Source organism: Mustela lutreola, chromosome 8 (genome assembly GCF_030435805.1).
Source record: "Mustela lutreola isolate mMusLut2 chromosome 8, mMusLut2.pri, whole genome shotgun sequence".
Taxonomy (NCBI): domain Eukaryota; kingdom Metazoa; phylum Chordata; class Mammalia; order Carnivora; family Mustelidae; genus Mustela; species Mustela lutreola.
In genome coordinates, this window is record NC_081297.1 from 86,592,152 (window position 1) to 86,620,072 (window position 27,921).

Below are 27,921 nucleotides of genomic sequence, written 5' to 3' on the forward strand. Positions count from 1 at the left end.
CAAATGATTTTCTGCCCCTTTTTCTCTCTTCTGGGACCCCTAAAATGTGAATATTATTATGTTTGATGGTATCACTTAGTTCCCTTTATGTAGTCTCATTTTTCTTTTTCTTTGTCCTGTTTGTCATGATTGACCTCCATCCATTACTCTGTCCTCCAGGTCACTGATTTGCTCTGCTTTCTGTGGTTTTATTCCCTCTAGTGGATTTTTAATTTCAGTTATGGAGATCCTCATCTCTGATTGGTTCTCTTTTATGTGCTCTTTCTCTTTGTTGAGGGTCTCACTGAGATTCTCCACTCTTTTCTCAAGTTTAATGAGTATTTTTATGATCATTCTTTAAATTCTCTATCAGGCATTATTTATTTCCATCTCCTTAGCTCTTCTGCTATAATTTTGTCCTGTTCCTTTATTTGGTATATATTCTGCTGTGTCATTTTATCTAACTCTGGGTCTGTTTCTGGGTGTTAGTAGGGTCAATTAAATCTCCTACTCTTGAAAGTAATGTCCTTATGAAGAAAAGGTCCTATGGTGCCCTGCAATGCAGTGTCCCCTGTTTACCAGAACCTGGTGTTTTAAGGATGTCTCTCATGTGTGTTGCATGCCCTGTTATTATGGCTGAGCTGCATTTGCTTTCAGTCATCAGCAATGGCTCTCTTGGACTGTTGTGGGAGGGTTGGTCCCTGTATTGTTAATGGGCCAACCTGGGACTACCTTCAGCTTGAGTTGGGTCAGACGAGGCATCTGCCAGAGCGGTAGTAGCACCTAACTGCAGGGCACTCGCCCTGTTGTCCCCTGAAAAATGTTACCTGGTGGGCAGGGACTATAATCAGATGGAATGTCTGCCCACAGCCACTGCTCTCACCACATTTGACTGGTATGTGTGGTCTTCTTCCCCTCCCCTCAGGGGAGGTGTCATTTTGGGGTCATGCTGTCCCCTGTTGGAGCTACTTTCATACCACCAAGCTTGTAGCACTGCTGTGGAATGGACTTCTGAGTGTAGATTGGAGGAGTGGGTGCACTTGTTAGCAAAGCTAGGTGGAGAGTGTTCATGCTGTGCTGGTTCCTGCAGGCGTAGACTATGGGCCGGGCGGGGGAGAGAAATGGTGCCTGCCAGCTCTTTTGTTCTTGTAGAAATCCCCTAAGGATCTCTGCCCTTCCAGCACACATCCTAAGATTAGTAAACATATCTTCCTTCACACCCTAGGTGTTTGTTAAACTGCTGCTTCTATGCTACATCCCAGTGGGGTTGTTTGCTATGCTCTTTATGGTGGGGACTCAGTTTCCTCTTGCCCTCCTGCACTCCATGCAGAGCCTGCTGATTTTTAAAGTTCCCAATGTTGAGCCCCATTGACTGTAAAAACTTACAAAGTCCCTCTGATTTTCAAAGGCAAATGTTATGGGGATTAGTCTTTCTATTGCGGGTCCCCCATGCCTGGGGTGCCTGGCATGGGGTCTGATAGTCTCCTCTATCCATGCTTGAGGTGCCCCTCTCATGATCAGTTTTGAAGGGCAGTTTGGTTTCCAACTGCATCCTGCCCTTTCTACTCTCTTTGAAGTGGCCTCTTCTCTACATCTAGCAGTGGAGAGTCTGTTCTGCCAGTCTTTGAGTTGTTTTCTCAGTTAATCATACTGATGTAGGTTTTATCTAGGAGTAGCTGGGGGTGTAGGTGAGCTAAGGATCTTAGAAAGATCTGCCATCTACCTGGAAGTCCCCATTCCACTCAAATTAGGCTGTCATCAGATTAGGAGAAGGCAATCAGAAAAGGGCTCTATTTCCAGCACCTTTTTAATTTTCCTTCAAGGTCCTGATGTGGCTTTAACGACCTTTGCTTTTTCAGAGCACCTATCTTTCCCATTGGGACACCATGACTTATGAGATAGGCTTTAGCTTCCAACCACTCTCCACTCTAACTTCTCCTGAGGAACCCTTCTTAACCTCCCAAGCCAACAGCTACCTTGTTCCGCCTCCTCCCAAAATCAAGAAAACATACTGATGGATTTTTATCATCTGCTTAAAGTACCTCCATACTCCAGAAAACATTTTACACAGAGGGTTTCAGAATCCTGGGAATCAGTCCGTGTTTTATTTTACAGTACATTCATATAAGTTCCTGCATTTCCAAGTTACCCAGATCACATTCAGGTTAGCACTGCTGGTAACAAAATTATACAACTACCCTGGCTTCAAAAACAAGATAGGATGATACACATTAACATCTCTTTCCCTTTAATACTGCAGAAGACAATACCTCACAAAAATAAAATCACATGCCTTTTACAATCCAGTGTGAAGGCATTTTATTTATGTTAAAATAAATCATTTTGGACATGGGGAGAATAAGAAGAGTTTCAAAGCTTAAGATATCTAAGATGTCCCCCAGTGCCACCTTTCTCTTCTGCCATCTGGCACATTCAATAGGAAAGCAGGGGATATTGAACTCTGAAACTCATGGCTTCTTAGGCTACTTATGTAAAAACTACTTAAATAACCTAAACTTCTAAAGAGAGTTAATATTAACAAGGGATGGTAATACAGGAAGCACCTGGGGGAAATTCCTCCAGTCACTGAGGGGAAATATATGCTGCAGACATTTCACAAAAATGGAAAACTGTTATCACATCGGTAATACATTAGGTTTTGGAAATACACTTTCACCTTACTGTATGAAAACACTGTGATCCATGTTTTAGTGTTGAATTTGTTCTGAAAAACAGCCAGAACCTCCATCTGCAATATTTCTTATAGGCATCAATCATTACCATCTAAGAGGGCAGCTGAACAACACCCCAACCCGTGAAAAATATAACAAGCTGAACTTAGCTATAATAAAGGCTAGAATGAATAAGGTAGGAGAAGATTCAGATGTGTGAAAAGTAGAAGTTAAAATCATTTGGGTCTTTATCACAGATAAAAAATTTTGTTGGAAAATGTTTTGGACCCAGGTCCAACATAGCAGGAATGATATGTTGTTGAAAATGCAAGCCCCCATCCAGAAAGACCACGTGCTTATGTAGCACCCTTCTTGTAAGAGTTCAATGTGCTTTAGTAAAATAATCAATTCATTACATAATTAAGTACATGATTCAGAATATACTCGGACTTACTGTTAATTCCAGTGACTAAAGAGTTCCTGTCACTTGCTGCCAAGAAACTTTTGAGTTCTGAACTCGCCATGATATAAATGAAATTTATATCCATATTTGCTGACTCCAAAAGAAATACCACCTCTTTCAGGGCTCAAGAATGGGATGGAAGAGGGAATAAGACACTTATTAGGAAAGCCACAAAACATGTGATGAAAAACCAGAGCCAGTGCATATTTTACAACCCCTGAAGAGAGCCCCCAGCAGCAGGGTGAGCAAGGGGAGCAGTGATGTTTTTGAAACCAGAGTGACTTGTAGCTAACTGCCTAACAGTAAATTCACATAGTAAAATGCAGAGTAAGTCAACATAGAGCCAAGGTTTACATTATATCTAGAAATATGTTTTATGCTTTAAAAAAAATTGCAATGCACTCCAAAAAAATTTTTCAAATAATTCATGTACAACAGAAGGCACTGTTATCCGCATAAATCCATTGATTCTGCATGGCAAAAACCTGAGACGTGCAATTCAATTCAATCCTCTAAAACCACCTTGGTCGTTCATCCTTTGGAGAATATGATTTTGTCCTTTTCAGTCCACTGATTTTGTTTTCCTTGAATTTCATACATTACAGTAGCTGCTTAGAATATGTATTTCGGGGTGGGGAGAAAGGTCAAAGGGGAAGAGGGAGAGGATGAAACCGCAGCCTGATGCCAGTTAACTGGCACAGCAGGAGGGTGCTGAAGAGCAGCCCACTCTTTTCCTCCCCTTGACCTTCACATTCCCCCGGTGAAGTAAAATGTAGTGATGACATTTGGTAGGCTGCTGTTCCTTCTTTCAGTTGTTGCTGGGCACAGTCCCAAAGTTAAATGCCGAGAGGACTCCTTTGTTTTCAAAGGTGAAGCCTCCCTGTTGTTCAATCTTCTTCTTTGCCTCTAGTGTTTGCCAAGAGAAAGAGGGAGGAAAAGAACAAGAGTATTTAAGGTGACAAAGTTGGAAATAACCTCAAAGGAGCAAGATTTCTTTATACTTTGCATTGCGAAGGAATGTGACTCATATTAGCTGTTCTGCCCAACCGAGCAACATCCTTTTTATGTTTTCATTCTAGTGTAGTTCACAACATACAGTGTTAATTTCAGATGTACAATATAGTGATGCAACACTTCCATATATTACTCTGTGCTCACCAAGAGGAGTGACTCTTAAACCCTTTCACCTATTTCCCCTGGGCCCCTTCCCACCTCCTCTCTAATAACTAACCATCTGTTTGTTCTCTCTAGTTAAGAGTCAGTTTTTTGGTCTCTCTTGTTTTCCCTTTTAAATTCCACACAGGAGTGAAATCATATATTAGTCCTTATCTGACTGGGTTATTTTGCTTAGCCTTATACTCCCTAGATCCATCCATACTGTTGTAAATGACAAGATTTCATTCTTATTTGTAGCTGAACAAGTGTGTGTGTGTGTGTGTGTGTGTGTGTGTGTGCACGCGCGCACACACACGGACACACACACATCTTCTTTATACATTCCTCTATCGATAGATGCCTGCTAGTATACTGCAATAAACATGGGGGTACATATATCTTCAAATTAGTGTTTTTGTATTCTTTGGGTAAATGCCCAGTAGTGCCACTACTGGATCACATGGTAGTTCTATTTTTGACTTTTTGAGGAACCTCCATACTGTTTCACACAGTGGCCGCACCAAACTGCATTTCCATCAGCAGTGTACGAGGGTTCCTTTTTCTCCACATCCTCACCAACACTTGTTTCTTTTGTTTTCACCAGTCTGAGAGGTGTGAGGTAATAGTTCATTGTGGTTTTTTATTTGCATTTCTCTGGTGATGAATGATGCTGAGTATATATTCACGTGTCTGTTGGCCATCTGTATGTCTTTGGACAAATATCTATTCATGTTCTCTGCCCATTTTTTAATTGGATTGTTTATTGGGTGTTGAGTTGTGTATGTTCTTTATATATTTTGGATACTAACCCCTTATTGGACTGTCATTTGCAAATCTCTTCTCCCATTCCATAGGTTGTCTTTTAGTATTGATGGTTGTTTCCTTTACTGTGCAGAAGCTTTTCACTCCGATGTAGTCCCAACAGTTTATTTTGTTTTTGTTTCCCTTACCTCAGGAGACCTGTCTAGAAGATGTTATGGCCAATGGCAGAGAAATTACTGCCTGTGCTCTCTTCTAGCAGTTTATGGTTCCAGATCTCACATTTATGTCCTTAATCCATTTTGAGTTTATTTTTGTGTATAATGTAAGAAAGTGGTCTTGTTTTCCCAGAAGAGACTCTTTTCCATTGCATAGTCTTGCATCCTTTTCGTATATTAATTGCCATATGATCATGGATTTATTTCTGGGCTCTCTATTCTATTCTAGTGATCTATGTGTCTATTTCTGTGCCAGTACCCATACTGTTTTCATTACTACAGCTCTGTAGTGTATATTCAAATCTAGGGTTGTGATACCTCTAGTTTTTTCTTTTTCAAAACTGCTTTGACTATTTGGAGGCTTTTGTGGTTCCGTACAAATCTTAAGATTGTCCTAGTTCTGTGAAAAATGCTGATGGCATTTTCATAGGGATTGCATTAAATTTGTAGCTTGCTTTAGGCAGTATGGACATTTTAACAATAGTCATTCTTCCAACCCGTGAGCATGCAGTATCTTTCCATTTGGTTGTGTCATCTTCGATTTCTTTCATTAGTGTTCTATACTTTTCAAAGTACAGGTCTTTTACCTCCTTGGTTAAGCTTATTCCTAGGAATTTAATTCTTTTTGGTGCAATGGCAAATGGGATTGTTTTCTTAATTCCTTTTGCTGCTACTTCATTACTAGTGTGTATAAATGCAGCAGTTTCCTCTATGTTGCTTTTATATTCTGTGACCCTACTGAATTCACTTATCAGTTCCAGTAGCTTTTTGATGGAGTCTTGAGTTTGCCATATATACAATCTCATGCCATCTGCAAATAGTGAAAATTTTACTTCCTCCTCACCAATTTTTATTCCTATTTCATTTATCCCTTTTTCTTGCATGACTGCTGTGGCTAGGACTTCCAGTACTATGCTGAATAACTGGTGAAAATGGACATTCTTGTCTTGTTCCTGACCTTATGAGAAAAGCTCCCAGTTTTTCATCATTGAGTATGATGTTAACTGTGGGTTTTTCATATATAGTCTTTATTATGTTGAGCTCTGTTCCATCTCCAACAACTTTGTTGTCGGTTATTATCATGAATGGATATTGTACTTTGTCAAATGCTTTTTCTGCATCTATTAAAAAGATCAGATGGTTTTTATCTTTTCTCTTACTGATGTAATGTAAGACACTGATTTATGAATACTGAACCACTCTTGCATCCTGGGAATAAATCCCACTTGATTGTGGTAAATGGTTTTTTTAAACGTATTGTTGGATTTATTGTGCTAATACTTTGTTGATGATTTCTGCATCTATGTTCATCACAGATATTGGCCTTAAAGTTCTTTTTTGTGGTGTCTTTATTTCATTTTGATATCAGAGTAATGTTGGCCTCACAGAATAAATTGGAAGTTTTCTTTCCTCTTCAATTTTTTGGAAAAGTTTAAGAACAGATACTAAGTCTTTAAATGTTTGGATAAAATTCACCTGTAAAGCCATCTGGTCCTGAACTGTTGTTTGTTGGGAGTCTTGATTACTGATTCAATTTCATTGTTGATAATTAGTTTGTTCAAACATTCTATTTCTTGCTGGTTCAGTTTTGGGAGATTATATGTTTCTAGAAATTTATCCATTTCTTCTAGGTTACCCAATTTGTTGGCATGTAATTTTTTGCACCATTCTCTTACAATCCTTTGTGTTTCTGTGGTTTAGGTTGTTATTTCTCCTCCTCCATTTATGATTTTGTTTGAGTCCCCTCTCTCTCTTACTCTGAATCTGGCTAAGGGTTTATCAATTTTGTTGATCTTTTCACAAAACCAGCTCCTGACCTCATTGATCTGTTCTAAATTTTAGTTTCTTTATCATTCATTTCTGCTCTAATTATTATTTCCTTCATTCTGCTGGTGTGGGGATTTGTTTGTTCTTCTTTTTCTTGCTCCCTCAGGTATACGTTAAGTTTTTTAAGACTTTTCTTGATTCTTGAGGGTAGGCCTCTATGAACTTCCTTTGTAGAATGGCTTTTATTGCTCCCAACAATCTTGGACCATTGTGTTTCCATTTTCATTTGTTTACATGTATCTTTTTTTATTTCTTCTTTGGGTCAACCAAGAAATCATTCATTGTTTACTAGCATGTTATTTAATCTCCATGTATATGTGTCCTTTCCAGGTTTTTTCTTGTGGTTGATTTCTACTTTCATAGTGTGTTCAGAAAAGATGCATGGTATGACTTCTTTTTGAATTTGTTGAGACTTGCATTGTGACCTAACATGGGATGTATTATGAAGAATGTTCCATGTGCACACTGCTATTTTAGGATGGAATGTTCTGAATATATCTGTTAGAGCCATCTGACCCAATGTGTCCTTTAAATTAGCCACTGTTTCTTCTTGATTTTCTTTTGATCTATCCATTGATGTAAGTGGAGTGTTAAAGTCCCCTATTCTAGTATTCCTATCTATTACTTTATTTGTTTGTTAACAGCTGCTTTATATATTTGGGAGCTCTCATGGCGGGTACATAAATATTTTAAATTGTTATATCATCTGGTTGGATTGTTCTCTTTATGATTATGTAGCATCCTTCTTTGTCTATTTTAACAGTGTTTAAGGTCTAAGTATTGCTACCCTGGCTTTCTTTTCACTTCCATTTTCATGATAATTGTTTTTCCATTCCTTTACTTTCAGTCTCCATATGTTGTGAAACACTGCATATATATGGGTCTTTTTCTTCCCTTGCTCTCCTGCCCCCATAAGTTTGCTGTCTTTAGTAATAAACTTAGATTCCTTTGTCTTTATTTTTTGTGTATCTGTTACTTTTTGTGTATCTGTTACTGGTTTTTGATTTGTGGTTATCATTAGGTTTGTATACCACATCTTCTGTGTATAGTAGTCTTTATTACGTTGATGGTCACCTAAGTTTGAACTTTCTTTACACCTGTCACTCCCCCGACTCCCATATTTTAGGTATATGGTGTCATACTTCATTTCTTTTTACTTTGTGAATCCCTTGACTGGTTTTTACAGATATATTTATTTTCAATTCCTTTGTGCTTCCTACTTTTCTTATTCATAGTTTTTGTTTTCCACTAACATTTCTTATAGTGCTGGTTTAGTGGTCATGAATTCTTTTAACTTTTGTTTGTCTGGAAAACACTGTCTCTCTCCTTCTATTCAGAATAATAGCCTTACCAGATAGAGTATTCTTCAGGCATTTTGAATATATCTTACCACTCCCATCTGGCCTGCAAAGTTTCTGCTTAAAAATCCATGGACAGCCTTGCACATAACTTTCTTTTCTCTTTCTGCTTTTAAAATTCTTTATCACCACTTTGTGTCATTTAAATTACTGTCTTGGAAGGGACCTTCTTTGGTTGATTTTTTGGTCGGGGGGGAATGTCTATACGTCCTGAATCTGAATTTCTATTTCCTTCTCCAGATTAGGGTTTTTCTCAGCTATTATTTCTTCAAATAAATTTTCTGCCCTCTTTCTCTCCTTTTCCCGGGATCCCTGTAAGCAAATGTTGTAATGCCTAATGGGGACACTGAGTTCCCTAAGTCTATTTTCATTCTGCATAATTTATTTTCCCCTCACCTGCTCAGCTTGATTACTTTCCATTACTCTGTCCTCCACGTTGCTAATCTATTTTGCTTCCCCTAGTCTGCTATTTATTCCATTTAGGGTATTTTTAATTTCAATTATTGTTCTTTTCTCTGATTGGTTCTTTTCCAATGTTTTCTCTTTGGTAAAGAGCTCACTGAAATCCTCCATTGTTTTCTCAAGTCCAGTAAGTATCTTTATGACAATTATTTTAAATTCTCTATCAGGCATATTATTTATCTCTGTTTTGCTTAGGTGCCTTGCTATTGTTTTGTCCTGTTCTTTTATTTGGGACATTTCTTCTCATTTTGTCTGACTTTCTGTGTTTATTTCTATTATGAAATTCAGCTACATATCTTGTCTTGAAAGTAATGGGTGGAGCAAGTAGTTTTAACAAGGTGGCGCTGGCCCTCTGCCATAGGAGATGCATCTCCATCTCTGAGACCGGGCCAATCCACAAGGCATGCATAGGCAGGGTGCACAGTTTTAACAAGACTGGCCACCGCTACTGGGACTGAGACCCCCACAATGTGCACCATGGAAACAGTGGTGGCAAGGTTTGCGTTAGTCTTTGAGGGACTAAAGACAGCACCAGGACTGAGGCAGGCCCAGCTGAAAAGGCTGGTGCATGGTGTAAGCAAGCTGGGTAGTGAAGGCAAGTTCCAGGCTGGCTCCAGCAGGTATCTTAGTGTTTATGCTGGGGCAGGGGGTCGGGAGAGTGAGGAAGGGAAATGGCACCTACCAGCAACTTTGTTCCTGGTGGAGTCTTTCAGTACTCTCTGCCCCTCAGGGACATACTCTGAGATTAGTAAATAATTCTCCCTTCTGTATGCCCCAGGCATTTTTCAAGGTACTGCCTCTATGTTGTATCTCTGTAGGTTGTTTGTTGTGCTATAGGGGGTGGGCACCTAGTTTTCTATAGCCCTCAAGGCTCTCTTGGAACTGAACTTGCCTTTTAAAGTTCCAGGCTATAAATCACCCTGGTTGTAAGAACTAACGAAATTCAGCCCCTCTGGTTTTCATCAGCCAGGTGTTATGGGGAATCATCTTTCCATGCAGGCTTACAGTATGATCATCTGTTTTTCTCCTCCCTCTATGCCCACGGGTCCCTTCCACCAGCGGACAGACCCATCCATTTGGTTCCCCACTACATCTCCATCCTTCCTATCCTCTTTGATGTGGACTCTTCTCTCCCTCTTGTTGTGAAGTTTGTTCTGCCAGTCTTTGAGTCATTCTCTGGGTTATATACCCTAATGTGAGTGTTACCTAGTTGTATCTGTGAGATGAGGTGAGCTTACGGTCCTCCTACTCTGCCATCTTCCCCTGACATCCCTGAGCATTAACCTTTAACAGGGCTATGTGAGTAAGCAGTTATGTTTACTATCACAGAAAAACTGCTAAAAAATGCTTTACCTCCCCTATCTCAACTTCTAGTAAAAATAAGCAAAATGAAAACAAGTCTCAGAGCCATGTCTTAACAGTTCCATAGTCTACTGCTAGAAGTGTGCCCAGAATTCTCCTATTAGGGGGACTGACATAGACTATGCAGGGCTGAACATTCAAATCCATGCCGAAGAACTTAGGCTCTAAATCACAGGTACCTGTTCCATGACATTTTCCACTAAAATATTTTTGTAATTACAAAATCTTTTCCATTGGTTTTCTAGGAGTAACCACAATAATGTCTGCAGAAAATAATTTCTCCAGGTCAAAAAACTGAAAATCAACAAGAATCACATAAAGCCCAGCAAAAAGAAATGAAGAGTGCTTCATTTCCAGGAAGACAAGCCCTTTGCAAGAACTCATGAAGTACCTTCGGTCTATTTGGGGGTAAGATGTTTAGATGGGTTGTCCAACTGATTAACTCTCCCTCGGCAAAACTCATCCCCACCTTTTTACATCTTGGGCTCTACAATACAGCATAAGTACTCCTGAATAACCACCACTGGAAGACACTTATTAATGCACAGGATTTTGCAGATCTAAGATACCACAAGTGATTAAAAAGCAACATTTTTTTAAAAATCATACAATAATAATTCATTATTATCCCTAAAGGTTGGCCTCTAACAATTTTTAAAACAGTCTTTAGGTGCCACAAGATTCATTAATAAGGCTGACTCAGTGCCTCCACACATGCACTCCAATCTGGAAATCTGGAGAGCTGACCTGCTACTGTCTTCCGGTGCTCTGCCAGGGTGTACACCTCCTGCAGCGCCCTCCTCTGGTCCTCACTGAGTGGTGCCATGAGCAGCTGGTACCAGGCAGCATCCCGATTCTGCACAGCTGTTGTATTGTAGAAGAAAAAGATGAGTCTAGTGACAATGATCATTTCAGAGAAAAGTGACATGATAATAAAAGTACAATGAGATGACTACAGATAGTAAGAGAAAGAGTTCAACACCATAACAAACCCAAGGTGGTAAAACTTACTCCACCAAAGGATTATTCCTGAGTACCCACTCTGTATCCAACCATGTGGGGCTATCAGAGGATGGTTAAGACTTGCCAATCTCTGCTTTGCCCAGTTCTCTCCTGCCATCGCCCTCTGAGGTTTTACTAACTATGATCCCTGAATTCGATCTTGACATACACCTCTACTCAGGTGCTGTCATTTTCCTCCAGATTCTCACAGTACCTGCAGCTTCAACGTCCGTCCCACACCAAGAACTCGAATTGGTGCTTTAGGCAAGACCATCCCCTGAGTCTCCCAGGTTTTTCCATGTGGACAACACACCACAAACTCAACACAACTGAATCCAAATTTAACATCTAAACCAATTTGCAGCAGATCCCAAAACAACTTCTAACCGAAGGAAATAAAGATCGACTTCAGAGAAAATATCTGAAGATTTAGCAAGTAAAGACCTACTTAGCAGAGCTTGTGTAAAAAATTGATATTCATCCACACTGTTGTCATGGTCAAGTGGAGTGCTGAATCCTTCAAGGGCAGTTTCTTCCAATACCTCTTCATCCCAGTCATCCTCCTCCTCCTCCTCCTCTTCACCTCTTCCATTATTTGATTGCATTGCTTGAGCAGTTTTGTTGGTCTCCTCTTCATCACTTGAAATCTCCTCTGTGAATCCATTAATTATTGAAGAAATGAAAACACAAAAGGACAAAACATTCTGGATATGGAAAAACTACCACCTATTTATATATGAAATTCTAAAAATAAATCTTTACTGTAATTTGTTAAATTGAAAACGACTTTATCCTCCTTCCTAAAAACAAGTGTCCCTAAATCTAAAGTGTTCTGGACATTACAACCGTTTTGCTAGGGCTGCCTCATACTCTTTACTACAAAAATGCTATTAATCAGAGTCCCAAATTTTTTTTTTTTTTTTTAAAGATTCCATTTATTTATTTGACAGAGAGAGATCACAAGTAGGCAGAGAGGGAGAGGAAGAGAGAGGAGGAAGCAGGCTCCCGGCTGAGCAGAGAGCCCGATGCGGGGCTCAATCCCAGGACTCTGGGATCATGACCTGAGCCGAAGGCAGAGGCCTCAACCGACTGAGCCACCCAGGCGCCCCGAGTCCCAAATTTTTTTGTCCTAAAAAAAGACAATTGTACAGTCAGTGCACATGTTATGTGTTTTAAATAACAATGATCTCCCATTGAGAATCTGGTCTCTTAACAGTTACCTAAGTTGATTATGAACTGCTTAGAAGTACTCAAATGAGATTGTTTCTGCTAATAGAAACAGAAAACTATAGAAATAGAGAAAAATTAGCTACATGTAGATTGAAAAGTTGAAATCTGAATTGTATATCATCATGGATTCTGCTTTATTTTCAATGCCAATCTGTTTTAAGCAGTTAGCCCAGTACTGTAACCAAAAGATAGGTTGATTTTGTTCTGCATTTACTAAGAGGGAAAAACCTAGAATAAACCCAAACTAGACATTGTTTCAAAAATAGTTCTATAAAACATACCACACTGAATAAACTGTGAAGTAGTTTTGGGGTAAGACAGGAAACCCTGGTTTTGATCATATATACATACATTTTTTATCATATATATATATATATAACACGTGTGTATGTATGTGTGTGTGTGTATATATATATATATGACAAAGGTATAATTACAAAGATAACAAGAAACACCTTTCCTAGTTAATCATTCTACACTTCAGTGGAAATACAACAGGAAAATCTGGGAAAGTACTACAGAATTTTTTCTCAAGCCATATTAGTTATAAACCAACAATTTACAAAATAAAGACTTGGAGAATATTGTAACATTCTGAAAAAAGTAATTCCATAACTGTTGGCCTATACTTAGCAAAAACACAAAACCCTTCTACTAAAGAAGCATTACTGCTTTACATGATATTCAGAAAAAGAAATTAGAGGTACCTGGGTAGCTCAGTTGGTTAAGTGTCTGACTCTTGATTTTAGTTCAGGTCATGATCTCAGGGTCAAGAGATTGAGCCGCACATAAGGCTCCATGCTGCACATGGAGCCTGCTTAGGATTCTCTCTCTGCCTCTGCCCCTCCCCCCATAGCATGCATGTGTGCATACTTTCTCTCTCTTAAATTTTATTTTGAGAGGAAGAAAAACATTAAATTCAATCAGAAGAAGTGTACTGTGTTAGGGGTTAGGGAAGGGTACCATTTCTTGTACATGAACAAACCAGAATGATGCCAATTAAATGTTTTAAATCTGCACTTGCTGAAATCATAGAATTTTGCATCAAAAAGAGAGATGTAGGTTTTCCATGAAAGTTCTGATTTTTCTCATTTAAAGAAATGTCTGTTTTTAACTAGAAGAGGAAAAACTCCACTTGGAGTTGGATAATGTTACTTCCTGGGCGCAAGTAAATAGTTTTTTGCAGTATCATTAAATAAAGATCTAATATGCTTGACCCTAACAATCTTATTCTGAATCTCTATTAAGCGAATAGCCTTCACTTGTGTATTTTACTCTAAATTTATTAATACATAAACTCTAAGTCTCTCCTAAATAGTTTCTGATTAAGAACCTTAAAAAAGGGGCACCTGGGTGGTTCAGTGGGTTAAGCCTCTGCCTTCAGCTCAGGTCATGATCTTAGCATCCTGGGATTGAGCCCCACATCAGGCTCTCTGCTCAGCAGGGAGTCTGCTTCCCCCCAGCCTGCCACTCTGCCTACTCGTGATCTCTGTCAAATAAATAAAATCTTAAAAAAAAAAAAAAAAATGTACCAGGCACTCTATTAATCTGCTATACTGACACTTCTGCTTTTAACTAAGTGGTTCATTTATTAATTCATGCTGCTGACTTCATTGACATTGTTAGCACAAATAAAAAGAAATAACTGGTTGCTAACTTATCATCAAAACCATTTGATTCTGTTACAAATGTATTTGTATTTCCCAGGGTGTAACATTAAGTTCAATAATTATTTAAATGTCAAAAAATGAACTTCTCTAAAGTTATATGTCAGAATATGTAAATCCACCCCAAAATATTTTTTAAATGTGCAACAAGCCAAAGAATGTAACTCTGTTTAATGACTCCAAATAGACTAAAATTTAAAAATGCATGCTCAAATCAGTACAATTCTAGCACTCATTGCAATTATAAGACTTTACCGTTTTCTTCCATATCAGCCTTCTCCACTTTTGAGCGATCTTCACGGTTTACCAGTTGTCTGGTAGCACAGACCTGCTTCAGACCAAGGAAAAGGAAAAGAATTGAGGGCACAATCTGTCCCACTACAGCATCTACTGCAGGAGGTCGATTTTGCAGTTCCAAAAGGATACTCAGTCCTATTATACACATCTTCCGGTCATGATGCCTACAAATTACAAAGAAATAAAATGTGTTCATGATAAATAAGGACAGTTGAAATACTACAAGAAAAAATGGCCAATGTAGTATCTTAGGATTCATTCAATAGAATTATACAGAGGTATCCCCCATTTTGTACCATATGAAATCTTACATAAATCATGTTTTATAAACCAATTATCATCAAAGAGCTAGAGAAGTCTGCAATTAATATGGTCAATCTTGCTATATCAATTTATGATTGATATGAATACTATATCTGGGCCTTGGCATACAAGTTCTATTAAAGCAAGAATACCTACATTTGACAGCAGGAAATTCCTAACCAACAGGGGAAAAAGGAAAAATTTAGACTCTGTCTTCTGTATTAGACTGGATACAAGGTATATAGTGCACATACACTGTACACTAACCCCAGGTGCCAAAAGCTACTTCAGAAACTCAGCATATACTAAGGAAAACTTGACAGCTCTAACTAAATCCATTAAATGTTCTCTGCTTTGGGGCATCTGGGTGACTCAAGGGGTTAAAGCCTCGCTTTGGCTCAGGTCATGATCCCAGGGTCTTGGAATAGAGCCCCGCAGCTGGAATCGAGCCCCGCATTGTTGGGCTCTCTGCTTGGCAGGGAAGCTGCTTCCACCTCTCTCTTTCTCTGCCTGCCTCTCTGCCTACTTGTGATCTCTGTCTGTCAAATAAATAAATAAAATCTTTAAAAAAAAAAAAGTTCTCTGCTTTAATATATAATAAGGAAAATTTGATTTTGAAGGAAAAAAGTTTGACCAGTATACATTATATACATTTTTGTTAATTCTAAAATATTATATAGAAATATTCTTTAAAATATTTTGTTTAAAAATATTAAGAATGTAAAGACTGCTATATTTGGTATAAAGTGTTATACCATTGTCAGAGCTAAAATTCTAGCGTAACAGAGTCACGAAGAGGTGTTCAGTCATTTGAGGAGGGCATGTACATACTACAAGACATCTCATTTTTTCTAAGTTCAGACACTAGGAATGTACTTCACCTAAAGACACACTCTCCCACAGGAGCAGCACTTGGGCTACAATGAACAATCCTCCTTTCTGACCTCATGTTTGAGAATAAGCTCCCCTGAGATCTGCAGGGTTCAATGTCTTGTCACCAAACTGGCATTTCCCCTAGAAACCTAACCTCATTTAGAATGTTTTTGCCTATCGACACTTAATAGTCAGGGAACCAGATGTACACTTAATTCTTGTTGCCTCAAGATACAATGATAGCACATAAGTCAAAAACCAGTAAGGACAAGCTATACCTAATTTTCAGAGACTGGATTCTTTCCACTAGATTATACTTCTGAAACACATTCTTAATTCTCTAAAAATTAAATATTAGGTTAATACACTAAACATTAATCCTTAAAAAATGAAAATTATCTTTCTATATGCTATTATATACTTTCAAAAGTCAACTTTCCAGAAACAGAAATGTAGAATAAAATCTAAAAGACACATACCCAAGAAAACAATCTGTATCATTCATCCACTGATTTATAAACTGTACAGTTATAGGTCCAGGGTTGTGAGGCAATTGAATTTGTTCTAGAGTATGTAGCAGCAAATCAGGGTTGTAGTACAAGGCAGCAATTGCAACCTGAAGACACATGGTGCGGAGCTCACTAGTTTTAACTCCTCGGGTTAATCTCTCCAAAACGAGTTGAACAAAGAGTGGAATGCACTAGAGGAAAAAATGAAAAAGAGAGTCAACCATACACCTAGAAACTAGGTAGAGCGTGTCATCAATAAATAAGATACTCTTGGGGTGCCTGGGTGGCTCAGTGGGTTAAAGCCTTTGCCTTCTGCTCAGGTCATGATCCCAGGGTCCTGGGATCGAGCCCCACATTGGGCTCTCTGCTCCATGGGGAGCCTGCTTCCCCAGCCCCCCGATCTCTCTGCCTGCCTCTCTGCCTACCTGTGATCTCTGTTTGTCAAATAAATAAATAAAATCTTGAAAATAATTAAATAAGATACTCTTAATGATACTTAATGATACCTTTGCTTAAATTGTTTTTGGAGTTATTCAACAAATTTATATTCTCATAAAACCCAGATATTAAATGGCCAAAAAGAGGTCTGAGGGCAGCAGTGTGAGGAAGTCTCCTTCCTTTCTGAGTGCAGATTACAGTTAGTTGAAGACTGTCCCTCAAGAGTCCCCAATCAAATGATGCCAATAATCTAAATGTAGACTCCACCATTTCCACATTTAAGGTAAAATGACTAGGTTAGAATTTTTCTTTGTTAAATCAAATTGGATGGGACTGAAAATAATCAAGATGTGACTGGAATTTCTCCTGAGAAAGAAAATTCCTAAGTCAGTCAGAGGATGTAATGAAGAGCATGGTAACCGCAGTTAATAATGTGGTATTGCATATCTGGCAGTTGCTAAGTAGATATTAAAAGTTATCACAAGTAAAAAAATTTGTTACTACGTATGGTGCTGTATGTTAACTAGACTTACTGTGATCATTTCACAACATAAATATCAAGTCATTGTTATACACCTGAATCTAACATGCTACCCATCAACATCTCAACAAAAATAAAATTCCTGTTAGTATAAGACTAAAGCAAAAATGGTGGACTTCACACATGAAAATGAAGGCATCTGATCCAATTCTACCATGTTGATAAACTACCTTTGTTAAAAGTATTTCCTGGGGCACCTGGGTGGTTCAGTGGGTTAAGCCACTGCCTTCGCTCGGGTCATGATCTCAGGGTCCTGGGATCGAGTCCCACATCGGGCTCTCTGCTTGGCAGGGAGCCTGCTTCCCTCTCTCTCTCTCTCTCTCTCTCTCTCTCTCTGCCTGCCTCTCCATCTACTTGTGATTTCTCTCTGTCAAATAAATAAATAAAATCTTTAAAAAAAAAAAAAAGTATTTCCTAATAGTTATTTTCACTGAAAGGGATGGGCTGAAATGATTTGTGTAAAACAAAATTCTGAGGTCTTAATACAAGCTCATTTTAAAAACAAATGTTAAAAATCAAGGCTTCAGGGGCGCCTGGGAGGCTCAGTGGGTTAAAGCCTCTGCCTTCGGCTCAGGTCATGATCCCAAGGTGCTGGGATCGAGCCCCCATCGGGCTCTCTGCTCAGCGGGGAGCCTGCTTCCTCCTCTCTCTCTCTGCCTGCCTCTCTGCCTCCTTGTGATCTCTCTCTCTGTCCAATAATAAATAAAATCTTTAAAAAAAAAAATCAAGGCTTCAGGGTAGAATTGAAGGACTAGGAAGAGCACAGAGGAGTCTGAGGGCAGTGAAGGCCAACGTATGTTACTGAAATGGTAGACACATGTCATTACACATCAGTCCAAACTCATAAAATGCACGACACCACAAATGAGCCCTAGAGTAAACTGCGGGCTCCGGGTGAAATATGCATTCTCAGTGCAGGCCCCTCAGCTGTGACCACTGTACCGCCCAGTGCACATGTTGATAATAGAGGCCACTGTGCATGTGGAGCTGGGGGATATGGGAAATCTCTGTATGCTCAAGTCTGTGAACCTGTAACTGCTCTAAAAAATAGTCTATCAAAATAGTCTAGAGTTTCGTCTGAGGGCTGCTGGAAGGAAGGTGGGTGAGGGGAGGAGGTCAGTGGGTGATGGATATTAAGGAGGGCACACGATGTAATGAGCACAGGGTATTACATGCAACTGATGAATCACTAAGTTCTATCTCTGAAACTAGTAATATACTATATGGGAACTAACTTGAATTTAAGCATTTTTGAAAGAAAAACTAAAGTTTTATGTAGAATTTTGAGTTAAATTTGATATGTTTTTGGAGTCAAAACTATAAATATATTAGGATCAGCAGAATACTAGCCTTCTTTAGGAGGATATATATAAAATTAAAACACACAACTACACATGGTAGTTTTTGGGTTTTGTTTTTCAAGATTTTATTTGTCAGAGGAGAGAGGGCACAAGCAGGGGGAGCGGCAGGCAGAGGGAGAAGCAGCCTCCCCACTGAGCCAGGACCCTGACACAGGACTCGATTCCAGGATCCTGGGATCATGACCTAAGCCGAAGGCAGATGCCAAAGACTGAGCCACCCAGGCACCCCAGGATTTTTTTAAACTACATATTAATAACTGTACTAACTATGGCAATATAGACACTTAACTGACTGAGACATCCAGGCGCCTCTACACATGGTACTTTAAGATTTTATAAAGGGGGTGGCTCAGTGGGTTAAAGCCTCTGCCTTTGGCTCCGGTCATGATCTCAAGGTCCTGGGATGGAGCCCTGCATCGGGCTCTCTGCTCAGCGGGGGGACCCCCCCGTCTCTGCCTACCTCTCTACCTACTTGTGATCTCTCTCTCTGTCAAATAAATAAAATCTTAAAAAAAAAAAAAGATTTTATAAAGAGATGACTAGTTTGATGTTTGATTAACCATCCTGGGTGGCTTAATCAGTTAAATGTCTGCCTTCAGCTCAGGTCATGATCCCGGCTCCTGTCTGCTTCTCCCTCTCTCTCTGCCCCTCCCTCTGCTTGTGCCCGCGCTCTCTCTCTCAAATAAATAAAATCTTAAAAAAAAAAAAAAATCCTACTGAATTCTTCTCTAATTCTGATGCAGAGCATTCAGGTAGCACAACACATATAGGATACAGGCTATATTAAAAAATATTACTATGGAAGAAAGGGGAACCCTATTGCACTATTAGTGGGAATGCAAATTGGTGCAGCCACTCTGGAAAATAGTGTGGAGGGTCCTCAAAAAGTTAAAAATAGAACTATCCTATGACCCAGTAATAGTACTACTGGGTATTTGCCCCAAAAGTACAAAAATACACTAACTCAAAGAAATACATGCACCCCTATGTTTATAGCTGCATTATATACACTAGCCAAATTATAGAAAAAGTCCAAATGTCCGTCAACAGATGAATGGATAAAGAAGATATGGTGTATGCAATAGAATATTATTCAGCTATAAAAAAGAATGAAATCTTGCCATTTGCAATGTGTATGGAGTTATAATATGCTAAGTGAAAAAAGTCAGAGAATGACATACCATATGATTTCACTCCTATGTGGAATTTAAGAACAAAATAAGCAAAGGAGAAAAAGAGAGGCAAACTTTCTTGGTTTGCCAAGTGATGGGGCTGAAGGAGGGCACCTGCTGTGATGAGCACAGGGTGATGTGTGGAAATGCTGACTCACAAGACTGTACACCTGAAACCATTATTACACTGTATGTGTTCATACACTGGAATTAAAATTAAAACTTAATAAAAAAATTTTTTTTAAGATTTTATTTATTTATTTGACAGAGAGAGAGAGAGATCACAAGTAAGCAGAGAGGCAGAGAGAGGGGGAAGCAGGCTCCCTGCCGAGCAGAGAGCCCAATGTGGGACTCGATCCCAGGACCTGGGATCATGACCTGAGCCAAAGGCAGAGGCTTAACCCACTGAGCTACCCAGGCGCCCCATAAAAAAAATTTTTAATTATTACTACAAGTTCATTATTGTGAATCAACAAAGCCACAAGAATATGTAAACTAAGCTTGAAAAGCTCTTCTTGAGATGTTTTAATAATAAAATTTCATTTTAACAAGTATTTTCTATTACATACAAAGCCATTAAGAATACAAAAAAACTGGGGACGCCTGGATGGCTCAGGTCATTATTCCAGGGTCCTGGGATCAAGCCCCACATTGACATCCCTGCTCACTGGGGAGCCTACTTCTCTCTCTCCCTCTGCTGCTCTCCCTGCTTATGCTCTCACTCTCTCTCTCAAATAAATAAATTAAAAAAAAAAAAATACAGGGGCACGTGGGTGGCTCAGTTGGTTAAGCAATTGCCTTCAACTCAAGTCATGATCCTGGAGTCCCGGGATCACGTATTGCATCGGGCTCCCAGCTCCATGGGGAGTCTGCTTCTCCCTCTGACCTTGACCTTCTCCACTTTCATGCTCTCTCTCACTGTCCCTCTCTTAAATAAATAATTAAAATCTTTAAAAAAAAAAAAAAAAAGGGAATACAAAGAAACTTTGAGGTTTTACAATGAATAAAACTAAAATTATCCTTTTATATTAAAACAATCAATTCTGGAGACTACTTAATGCAGAATACTTCTCTATACTACTATGGAGTGATCTACAGGATGGATATATGATTATGTGAAGAAGGCAAGATGGGAAAAAAATATATGTATGCCACTACTTAAGAAGGTGAGGAAAGAATGAACACATCTATTTGCTTACTTTTTAAAATGAAAGGATGAGGGGCGCCTGGGTGGCTCAGTGGGTTAAAGCCTCTGCCTTCGGCTCAGGTCAAGATCTCAGAGTTCTGGGATCGAGTCCCGTATCGGGCTCTCTGCTGGGCAGAGAGCCTGCTTCTCCCCCTTCTCTCTGCCTGCCTCTCTGTCTACCTGTGATCTCTCTCTGTCAAATAAATAAAATAATTTTTTTTAAAAAATCTGAAAAAAAAAATGAAAGAATGAACTAAAAACTAAAGGGAGTGGAAGAGAAGGGGAAAAAAAATAAGGGCAGAAGGGACAGGGATGGAAGCTTGACCTCCCTGAATACACCCTGTTTTGTAAATTAGACTTTAGAATTACATATAAGTAATATATTTAGAAAAAATTTTAAAGCATTTCTAAAAGTTAAAATAAATGAATCAAATAGGGATTATTTTAAAGGACTTTAAAATTTATGATTTGACTATATTCTGGCTGTATATATCCCTAGCATATGGATATACCCTGAAGATAAAAAGAGCTATTAAAAATCTTAAACAGTTAATAGTAATCACATGTTGGTGATAATATTGGTATAATTATTCTGACACCCTATATATATGTTAGTGGGATACAGCAAGTGAGTAATTATAAGGAAAACCAGGATTTTGGTACAGCCGATATAGATCCAGGTAATTAGACTAACGAAAAATAATGTAGTACTGAATATGAATTGGAAATATCTGTGTGTACTAATGATGGGCAAATCTTAAAATGATACAATATGCATTTCTTGGCTCTCCTGTGGAAATAATGACCAACTCAGTAGCAATGAATATCCTTTGTGCTTGTAGCCTTAAAATACCATTTCCCAGCATAGGGCAGGAAATGTACAAGATGAACCTGGAACATCTTCTCATATCAGACAGCAAGGAAACTACCAAACACTACCAGGGTCAGTCAAAAGCACTTATATGATAAATTCAAGAAGTTCCCACTGGCCAAAGCTGAAATATACTGAAACATATTAAACAAATTTGAATCTGTAAGTTCTTAATAATATTTAAAAAAAAAAAAGCAAAACACCTCATCGGTCATCTTTGGAGAATGTTAGGAAACAAACTTTCTATCTTGAATCATAGTAAATAAACAGACATTCTCACACTGTTCCTCAGAGTAACTTGGTAATAGGTAAAAAACTATTCCTTCATAGAAATATTTCAGCTAATACATGAAAAAGTAATGATAGAATAATCACCACCAACACAAGTAACATCCTAACATGAGAGACAACCAGATATTCTGTGCCTCCTGGTAGAAATACAAACTACCATCTATGAAGTATTCTTGCCAAAAGAATCACAAATGAATCTAACCAAATCCCTAGACCTAACTCCCAAGTGACAGGAAGTACAGAGGAATATAATTCCAGGCAATATACTCCTTTAGCTCTACTGAGTGCACCACAACAGTAGCCTCCCTAACATTAAAGGTTCCCCAGGAACCCTAAATTTCTGACAAAAATTCTTGAATACCAATTTTCCAATCCTTCTGCAACCTAGTTTTAGGGGTAGAAACCCACTGTATTACACTAGAAATTTTTACTTATTACCTTCAAATGGGTCCATCCTTTTTCTTCAGCTTCAGGTATTGAATTTAGTGATTCAGTACTTACATACAACACCCAGTGCTCATGACAAGTACATTCCTTAATCCCTGTCGCCTATTTAATCTACCCCCCCCCCCACCTACCGTCCTCTTGTAACCATTAGTTTGTTCTCTATAGTTAGGAGTCTATTTCTTGGTTTGCCTCTCTCTTTTTCCCCCTATGTTGTTTCTTAAATTCTACATATGTGTGATATCATATGGTATTTGTCTTTCTGACTTATTTTGCTTAGCCTCATACTCTCTAGCTCCATCCATGTCATTGAAAATGGCAAGACTTTGTTCTTTCTTATGGCTGAGTAACATTCCACTGTATATATACCATATCTTCTTTATCCATTCACCGGTTGATGGACATTTGGACCTTTTCCATAATTTGACTACTGTTGATAATGCTGCTATAACATTGGGATGAATGTATCCCTTCAAACTAGTATTTTTGTATTCTTTATATAAATACCTACTAGTGCAATTGCTGGATTGTACGGTAGTTCTGTCTTTAATAAAAGCAATTCTCTTATCCAACTCTTTATTACATATTAGACTCCTCCAAACTGAAATGTTAACTTTTTCCACTTTCTACAACCTTGCCTCTTTTACTGAGAATATAAGGCTACTGAATTTAAGCTTGCACACCCCTTCTTTCTACCTCAAGACATCTGTACATCAGCATTATCCAAACAGCACTTTTATAACAGTGAATAGATGTTCCTTGGATTTGGAAAACAAAAACATCCCAGAATTAAATTAATTTGAAACACACAGATACCAACACCCATTTAGACACCTTTTCATATAAAGTCACTAGAAGTCAAGCAAAAATGAAATCTGTTGAATTTTGTTTTATCCAGTATTCCTAAGGCTTATCTGACCACTGAATACTTTCTGTTATGAACACCTACTAACACCATTAGATGGTCACAGTTTGATTAATATCACTCTATTCCTATCTACTGGTATCCATATTTTCTGTATTTGTGGGAGAAGTCATCTTTATAACTTTCCAGGGTAAAATCTGTGCTCTTGGGCTTTCCCCTGCCCTCCTCTTCTAACAACTTATTTTTTCAGGTCTTTCTGTGCAATGTTTGCAATGGTCCCTACTGTAAATCTTGTTCTAGTCCTCTATTCCCAATGCTTTTAGCCTAGAGCAGAACCAGACTTTAATTTGCTAACAGCCTCCTCGCTCATCTTCATAGCCCAGTGTATGCAGAAGACCTGTTTATACTAAGGATGCTTCTAGGAGATTCATTATTCTTTTTTTTTTTTTTTTTTTAAAGATTTTATTTATTTGACAGAGATCACAAGTAGGCAGAAAGGCAGGCGGGGGGGGGGGGGGGACGGAAGCAGGCTTCCTGCTGAGCAGAGAGCCCGATGTGGGGCTCGATCCCAGGACCCTGAGATTATGACCTGAGCTGAAGGCAGAGGCTTTAACCCACTGAGCCACCCAGGTGCCCCGGAGATTCATTATTCTTAGTGCCTATCTTTGATCATATCATTTCTCTGCTTAGTGGATTCTCTGTTCAATTGCTTATGGCATAGGTTGGTAAACTTTTAGTCAATATTTAGTAATACTTTCAACTTCGGGGTGTCTGGGTGGCTTAGTCAAGCAACCAAGTCTTGATTTTGGTTCAGGTCATGATCTCAGGGTAATGAGACGGAGCTCCATGTCGGGCTCCATGCTGCGTGTAGAACCTGCTTGGCGTTCTCTTTCTCTCTCCCTCTGCTCCTACTCCTGCTCATGGTTTCTCTTACTCTCAAAAATAAATAAATACATACATAAATACATTTAAAAATTTTTTTAATTCTTAGTAATACTTTCACTTTGTAGGATACATATGGTCTCTGTTGCATACTTTTTTTTTTTTTTTTAAACATCCCTTCAAAAATGTAAAAACCATGCTTTATGACTAGGCCATATATACGGGTCACAGGTTGGATTTGGCCCACAGGTCATAGTTTGCCTTCTTCTGGCCTACAGGAGAGATTCTAAACTCTTTGCCTGGATTTATTCTCCACCTTTCTGGCTTTTGACCTTCTGCTCAAAACTTTCCAAAAGCCAGTCAACAGTACTAAACCCTTTGCTACCTCACTCAAGTCCTGTGCTTTACTACCTCCTTATTTTGTTTTCACCTAAAACACTACTCACTGAAGCCTTCTTTGGGGTTCTAACAGCAAACCTGGCTTCTGTCAAATCAGAGCCCTTGAACATACACGTAAAACTTTATCAATACGAAAAAGGAGCCTGAAAGGTCACTCTAAAAATAATGGAGAATTTGGTGGTAAGCGAAAATTGCTTTTTTTTTTTTTTTGTGGCTCTCCTAATTAAAATAAGAAGATAAACCCTAAGCTAGCAGTTCATGTGGGAAAAGCAAGAAAAGAGATGGTCATGAAGAACCCTCCTGGAGTCAGAAACTCAAACATGAACTTTTGAAAACTTCAAAATGACCATTATAAAATATGTTTACAGAATAAAGGAAGCCATATATTTTTTTAAAGGACAGTTTTCTTTCTTTTTTTTTTTTTTTAAAGATTTTATTTACCTATTTGGCAGAGAGAGGGAACACAAGCAGAAGGAATAGGAGAGGGAGAAGCAGGCTTCCTGCTGAGCAGGGAGCCCAGTGCGGGACCTGATCCCAGGATCCTGGGATCATGACCTGAGCTGAAGGCAGACACCAAAGACTGAGCCACCCACGTACCCCTAAAAGAAGCCATTTTTAAAGTCACAGGAAGCCATGATGACCATGTCTCATCAAATATAAAACATCTATTAGGACCTATAAAATATAAAAAAGAATCAAATAAAAATTCTAGAGTTAAAAAATACTATAGGGGTGCCTGGCTGGCTTAGCCAGTAGGTCATGCAATTCTTGTTCCTGGAGTCTTGAGTTCAAGTCCCATGTTGGACACAGAACCTACCTTAAAAAAAAAAAAGCACTATAAACAAAATGAAAAATTCACTACAGGGACCCCACAACAGATCTGAACTGGCAGAAGAGAGAATCAGCAAACCTAAAGATAGACTAAAAAAGAATATGCAATCCAAAGACCAGAGAAAAGAAAGAATAAAGAAAAATGATCAGAGTCTCAAAGAAATATGTAACACCATTAAATACACCAACATATGTTTAACAGGAGCATCAGAAGGAAAGAAAAAAAATATTTGAAGAAATGGCTAGAAACTTGCCAAATGTGATAAAAAACTATACATCCAAGAAAGTCAACAATGTCCAAGTAAGATAAACACAAAGACATGCCATAGTAAAAACAGTAAAAGACAAAGAGAAAATGTTGATAGAAGCATAAGAAAAAACATACACCACTGCCAAGTACAAGGGAATGTTAATGGGATTAACAACTGTTAAACAAGAGACCAGAAGGATGGTATGTTCAAATTGCTGAAAGAAAAACCTGTCAACCAAGAATTCAGTAGAAACTGTCTTTCAAAACTGAAAATAAAATAAAAACATTCTCAGAAAACAAAAACAGACATTTCATTGCTAGCAGACCTACCTTGTAGGAAATACTAAAGGAAGTTCAAGCTGCAAGTAAGTGACCCAGTAGGGAATTCAAAAAAACAAATACACATGCATGCGCGCATGCACGTGCGCACACACACACACACACAGAAGGTAATTATGTAATTTTCAAAAACAGAAAAACACTATTCCTTTGACTTTCTTCCCTTAAGTGTTTTAAAAAACAGTGGCAATTTTAAAAAAAAGCAACTGCATAAAATAACATCTTAAAATTATATCATTGAAACTATAAAGTATAGAAATATAGTTATTTTCAACATTAACAACAAAAAGGAGATAGGTGCAAGATTGTACTGGAGCAAGCAAATGACACCAGATGGTAACTCCAATCCAAAGGAAGAAATGGAAAGAATTGAGAAATGTAAATAAGAAGGTTAATATGACAGGGCGCCTGGGTGGCTCAGTGGGTTAAGCCACTGCCTTCGGTTCAGGTCATGATCTCAGGGTCCTGGGATCGAGTCCCGCATCGGGCTCTCTGCTCAGCAGGGAGCCTGCTTCCTCCTCTCTCTCTCTCTGCCTGCCTCTATGCCTACTTGTGATCTCGCTCTGTCAAATAAATAAATAAAATCTTTTAAAAAAAAAAAAAAAAAGAAGGTTAATATGACAAACTCTATATATACTTGCTTGCTTTTCTTAGCTTAACACATAAAATTACCAAAAAATATATAATTATTTAATTAAATTAATTAAAAAATATAATTATAAACTGTGTATTACTAGGTTTATAACATATATAAAATGTAACATATAGAACAGTAATAGTAGAAAAAGGAAGAGGAGGAGATAGAGCTATATAGGAGTAATGCATCTATATCTCACTAAAAAGAAGTTAATCTAAATCTGAAATAGATTCTGATTAGATATATTACAGTAAGCCCTAGAACAACCACTAAGCAAATTTTTTAAGTAGTGGGGACAAAAACTAAAAAGCAATTAAAATGTGACATTAGAAAATATTTACTTATTTCAAAGTATTTACTTATTTCAAAAGAAAGCAGTAAAAAAAATAGGGGAACAAAAATAATAAGACAAAAAATAAATAAAATAGCAGACTAAATCTATGCATCATAACAATATTAAATATCAATAGATAAACAATCAAAAGGAGAGAATGTCTCATTGGATTTAAAAAAAGAAAAAAGCAAGAAAACAAGATTCAACCAAATGCTATCTACAGGAAACACACTTTAGATTCAAAAATACAAACACCTTGGCGCACCTGGGTGGCTCAGTCAGTTGGGTGTCTGATTCTTGATTCTGCTCGGTTGGTGATCTCATGGACATGGGATCAAGCCCTGGCAACACTTCCCAGGGTGATCTACAGACTCAACACAATGTCAGCTGACTTCCTTGCTGGATCTGACAAGCTGATCCTAAATTTCACATGAAAACTCAAGGGACCCAAAATAGCTGAAACAATCTTACAAAAGAACAAAACTAGACGACTCAAACTTCCTAATTTCAAAACTTACTACCAAGTTATAATAAAGACAGTATAGTCCTGGATTAAGGATTAAAAAATTAATCAGATGAGAGTCCGGAAATAAATCCTCACATTTATAGTCAATTCATTTGACAAGGGTGCCAAAGACAATTCAAAGGGAAAGAATAGCTTTTTCAACAAATGGTACTGAGACAACTTTCTATCCACGGGCAGAATAATGAATTTAAACCCCTTCCTCATGCCACACAGAAAAATTAACTCAAAATGAATTAAGTACTTAAATGTTACAGCTAATACTATAAGCTCAGGATACTATAATGCTCAGAAGATGAAAGAAGGAAATCTTCATAGACTCAGATTTAGCAATGGGTTCTTAAATGTAACAGAAACCACAAACAGCAAAAGAAAAAAGATAAACTGGGCATCAAAATTAAAAACTGCTTCAAAGGACACT

The 27,921-nt window shown here is 38.2% G+C and overlaps 1 protein-coding gene across 2 annotated transcripts in view; it reads right to left on the reverse strand.

Annotated features, from left to right (window-relative positions):
• Positions 1-2,062: 2,062 nt before the first annotated feature.
• Positions 2,063-27,921, reverse strand: part of IPO8 (importin 8) — an 85,034-nt gene continuing 59,175 nt past the window's right edge. For both annotated transcript variants that reach the window (XM_059185885.1, XM_059185884.1), the window contains 5 exons: positions 16,107-16,327; positions 14,410-14,615; positions 11,706-11,909; positions 11,003-11,119; positions 2,063-4,020 (listed from right to left, as the gene is read on the reverse strand). In XM_059185885.1, coding sequence (XP_059041868.1) covers positions 3,923-4,020; positions 11,003-11,119; positions 11,706-11,909; positions 14,410-14,615; positions 16,107-16,327 — 846 coding nt within the window. In that variant the 3' untranslated portion in view covers positions 2,063-3,922. The remainder of the gene's footprint in view (positions 4,021-11,002; positions 11,120-11,705; positions 11,910-14,409; positions 14,616-16,106; positions 16,328-27,921) is intronic.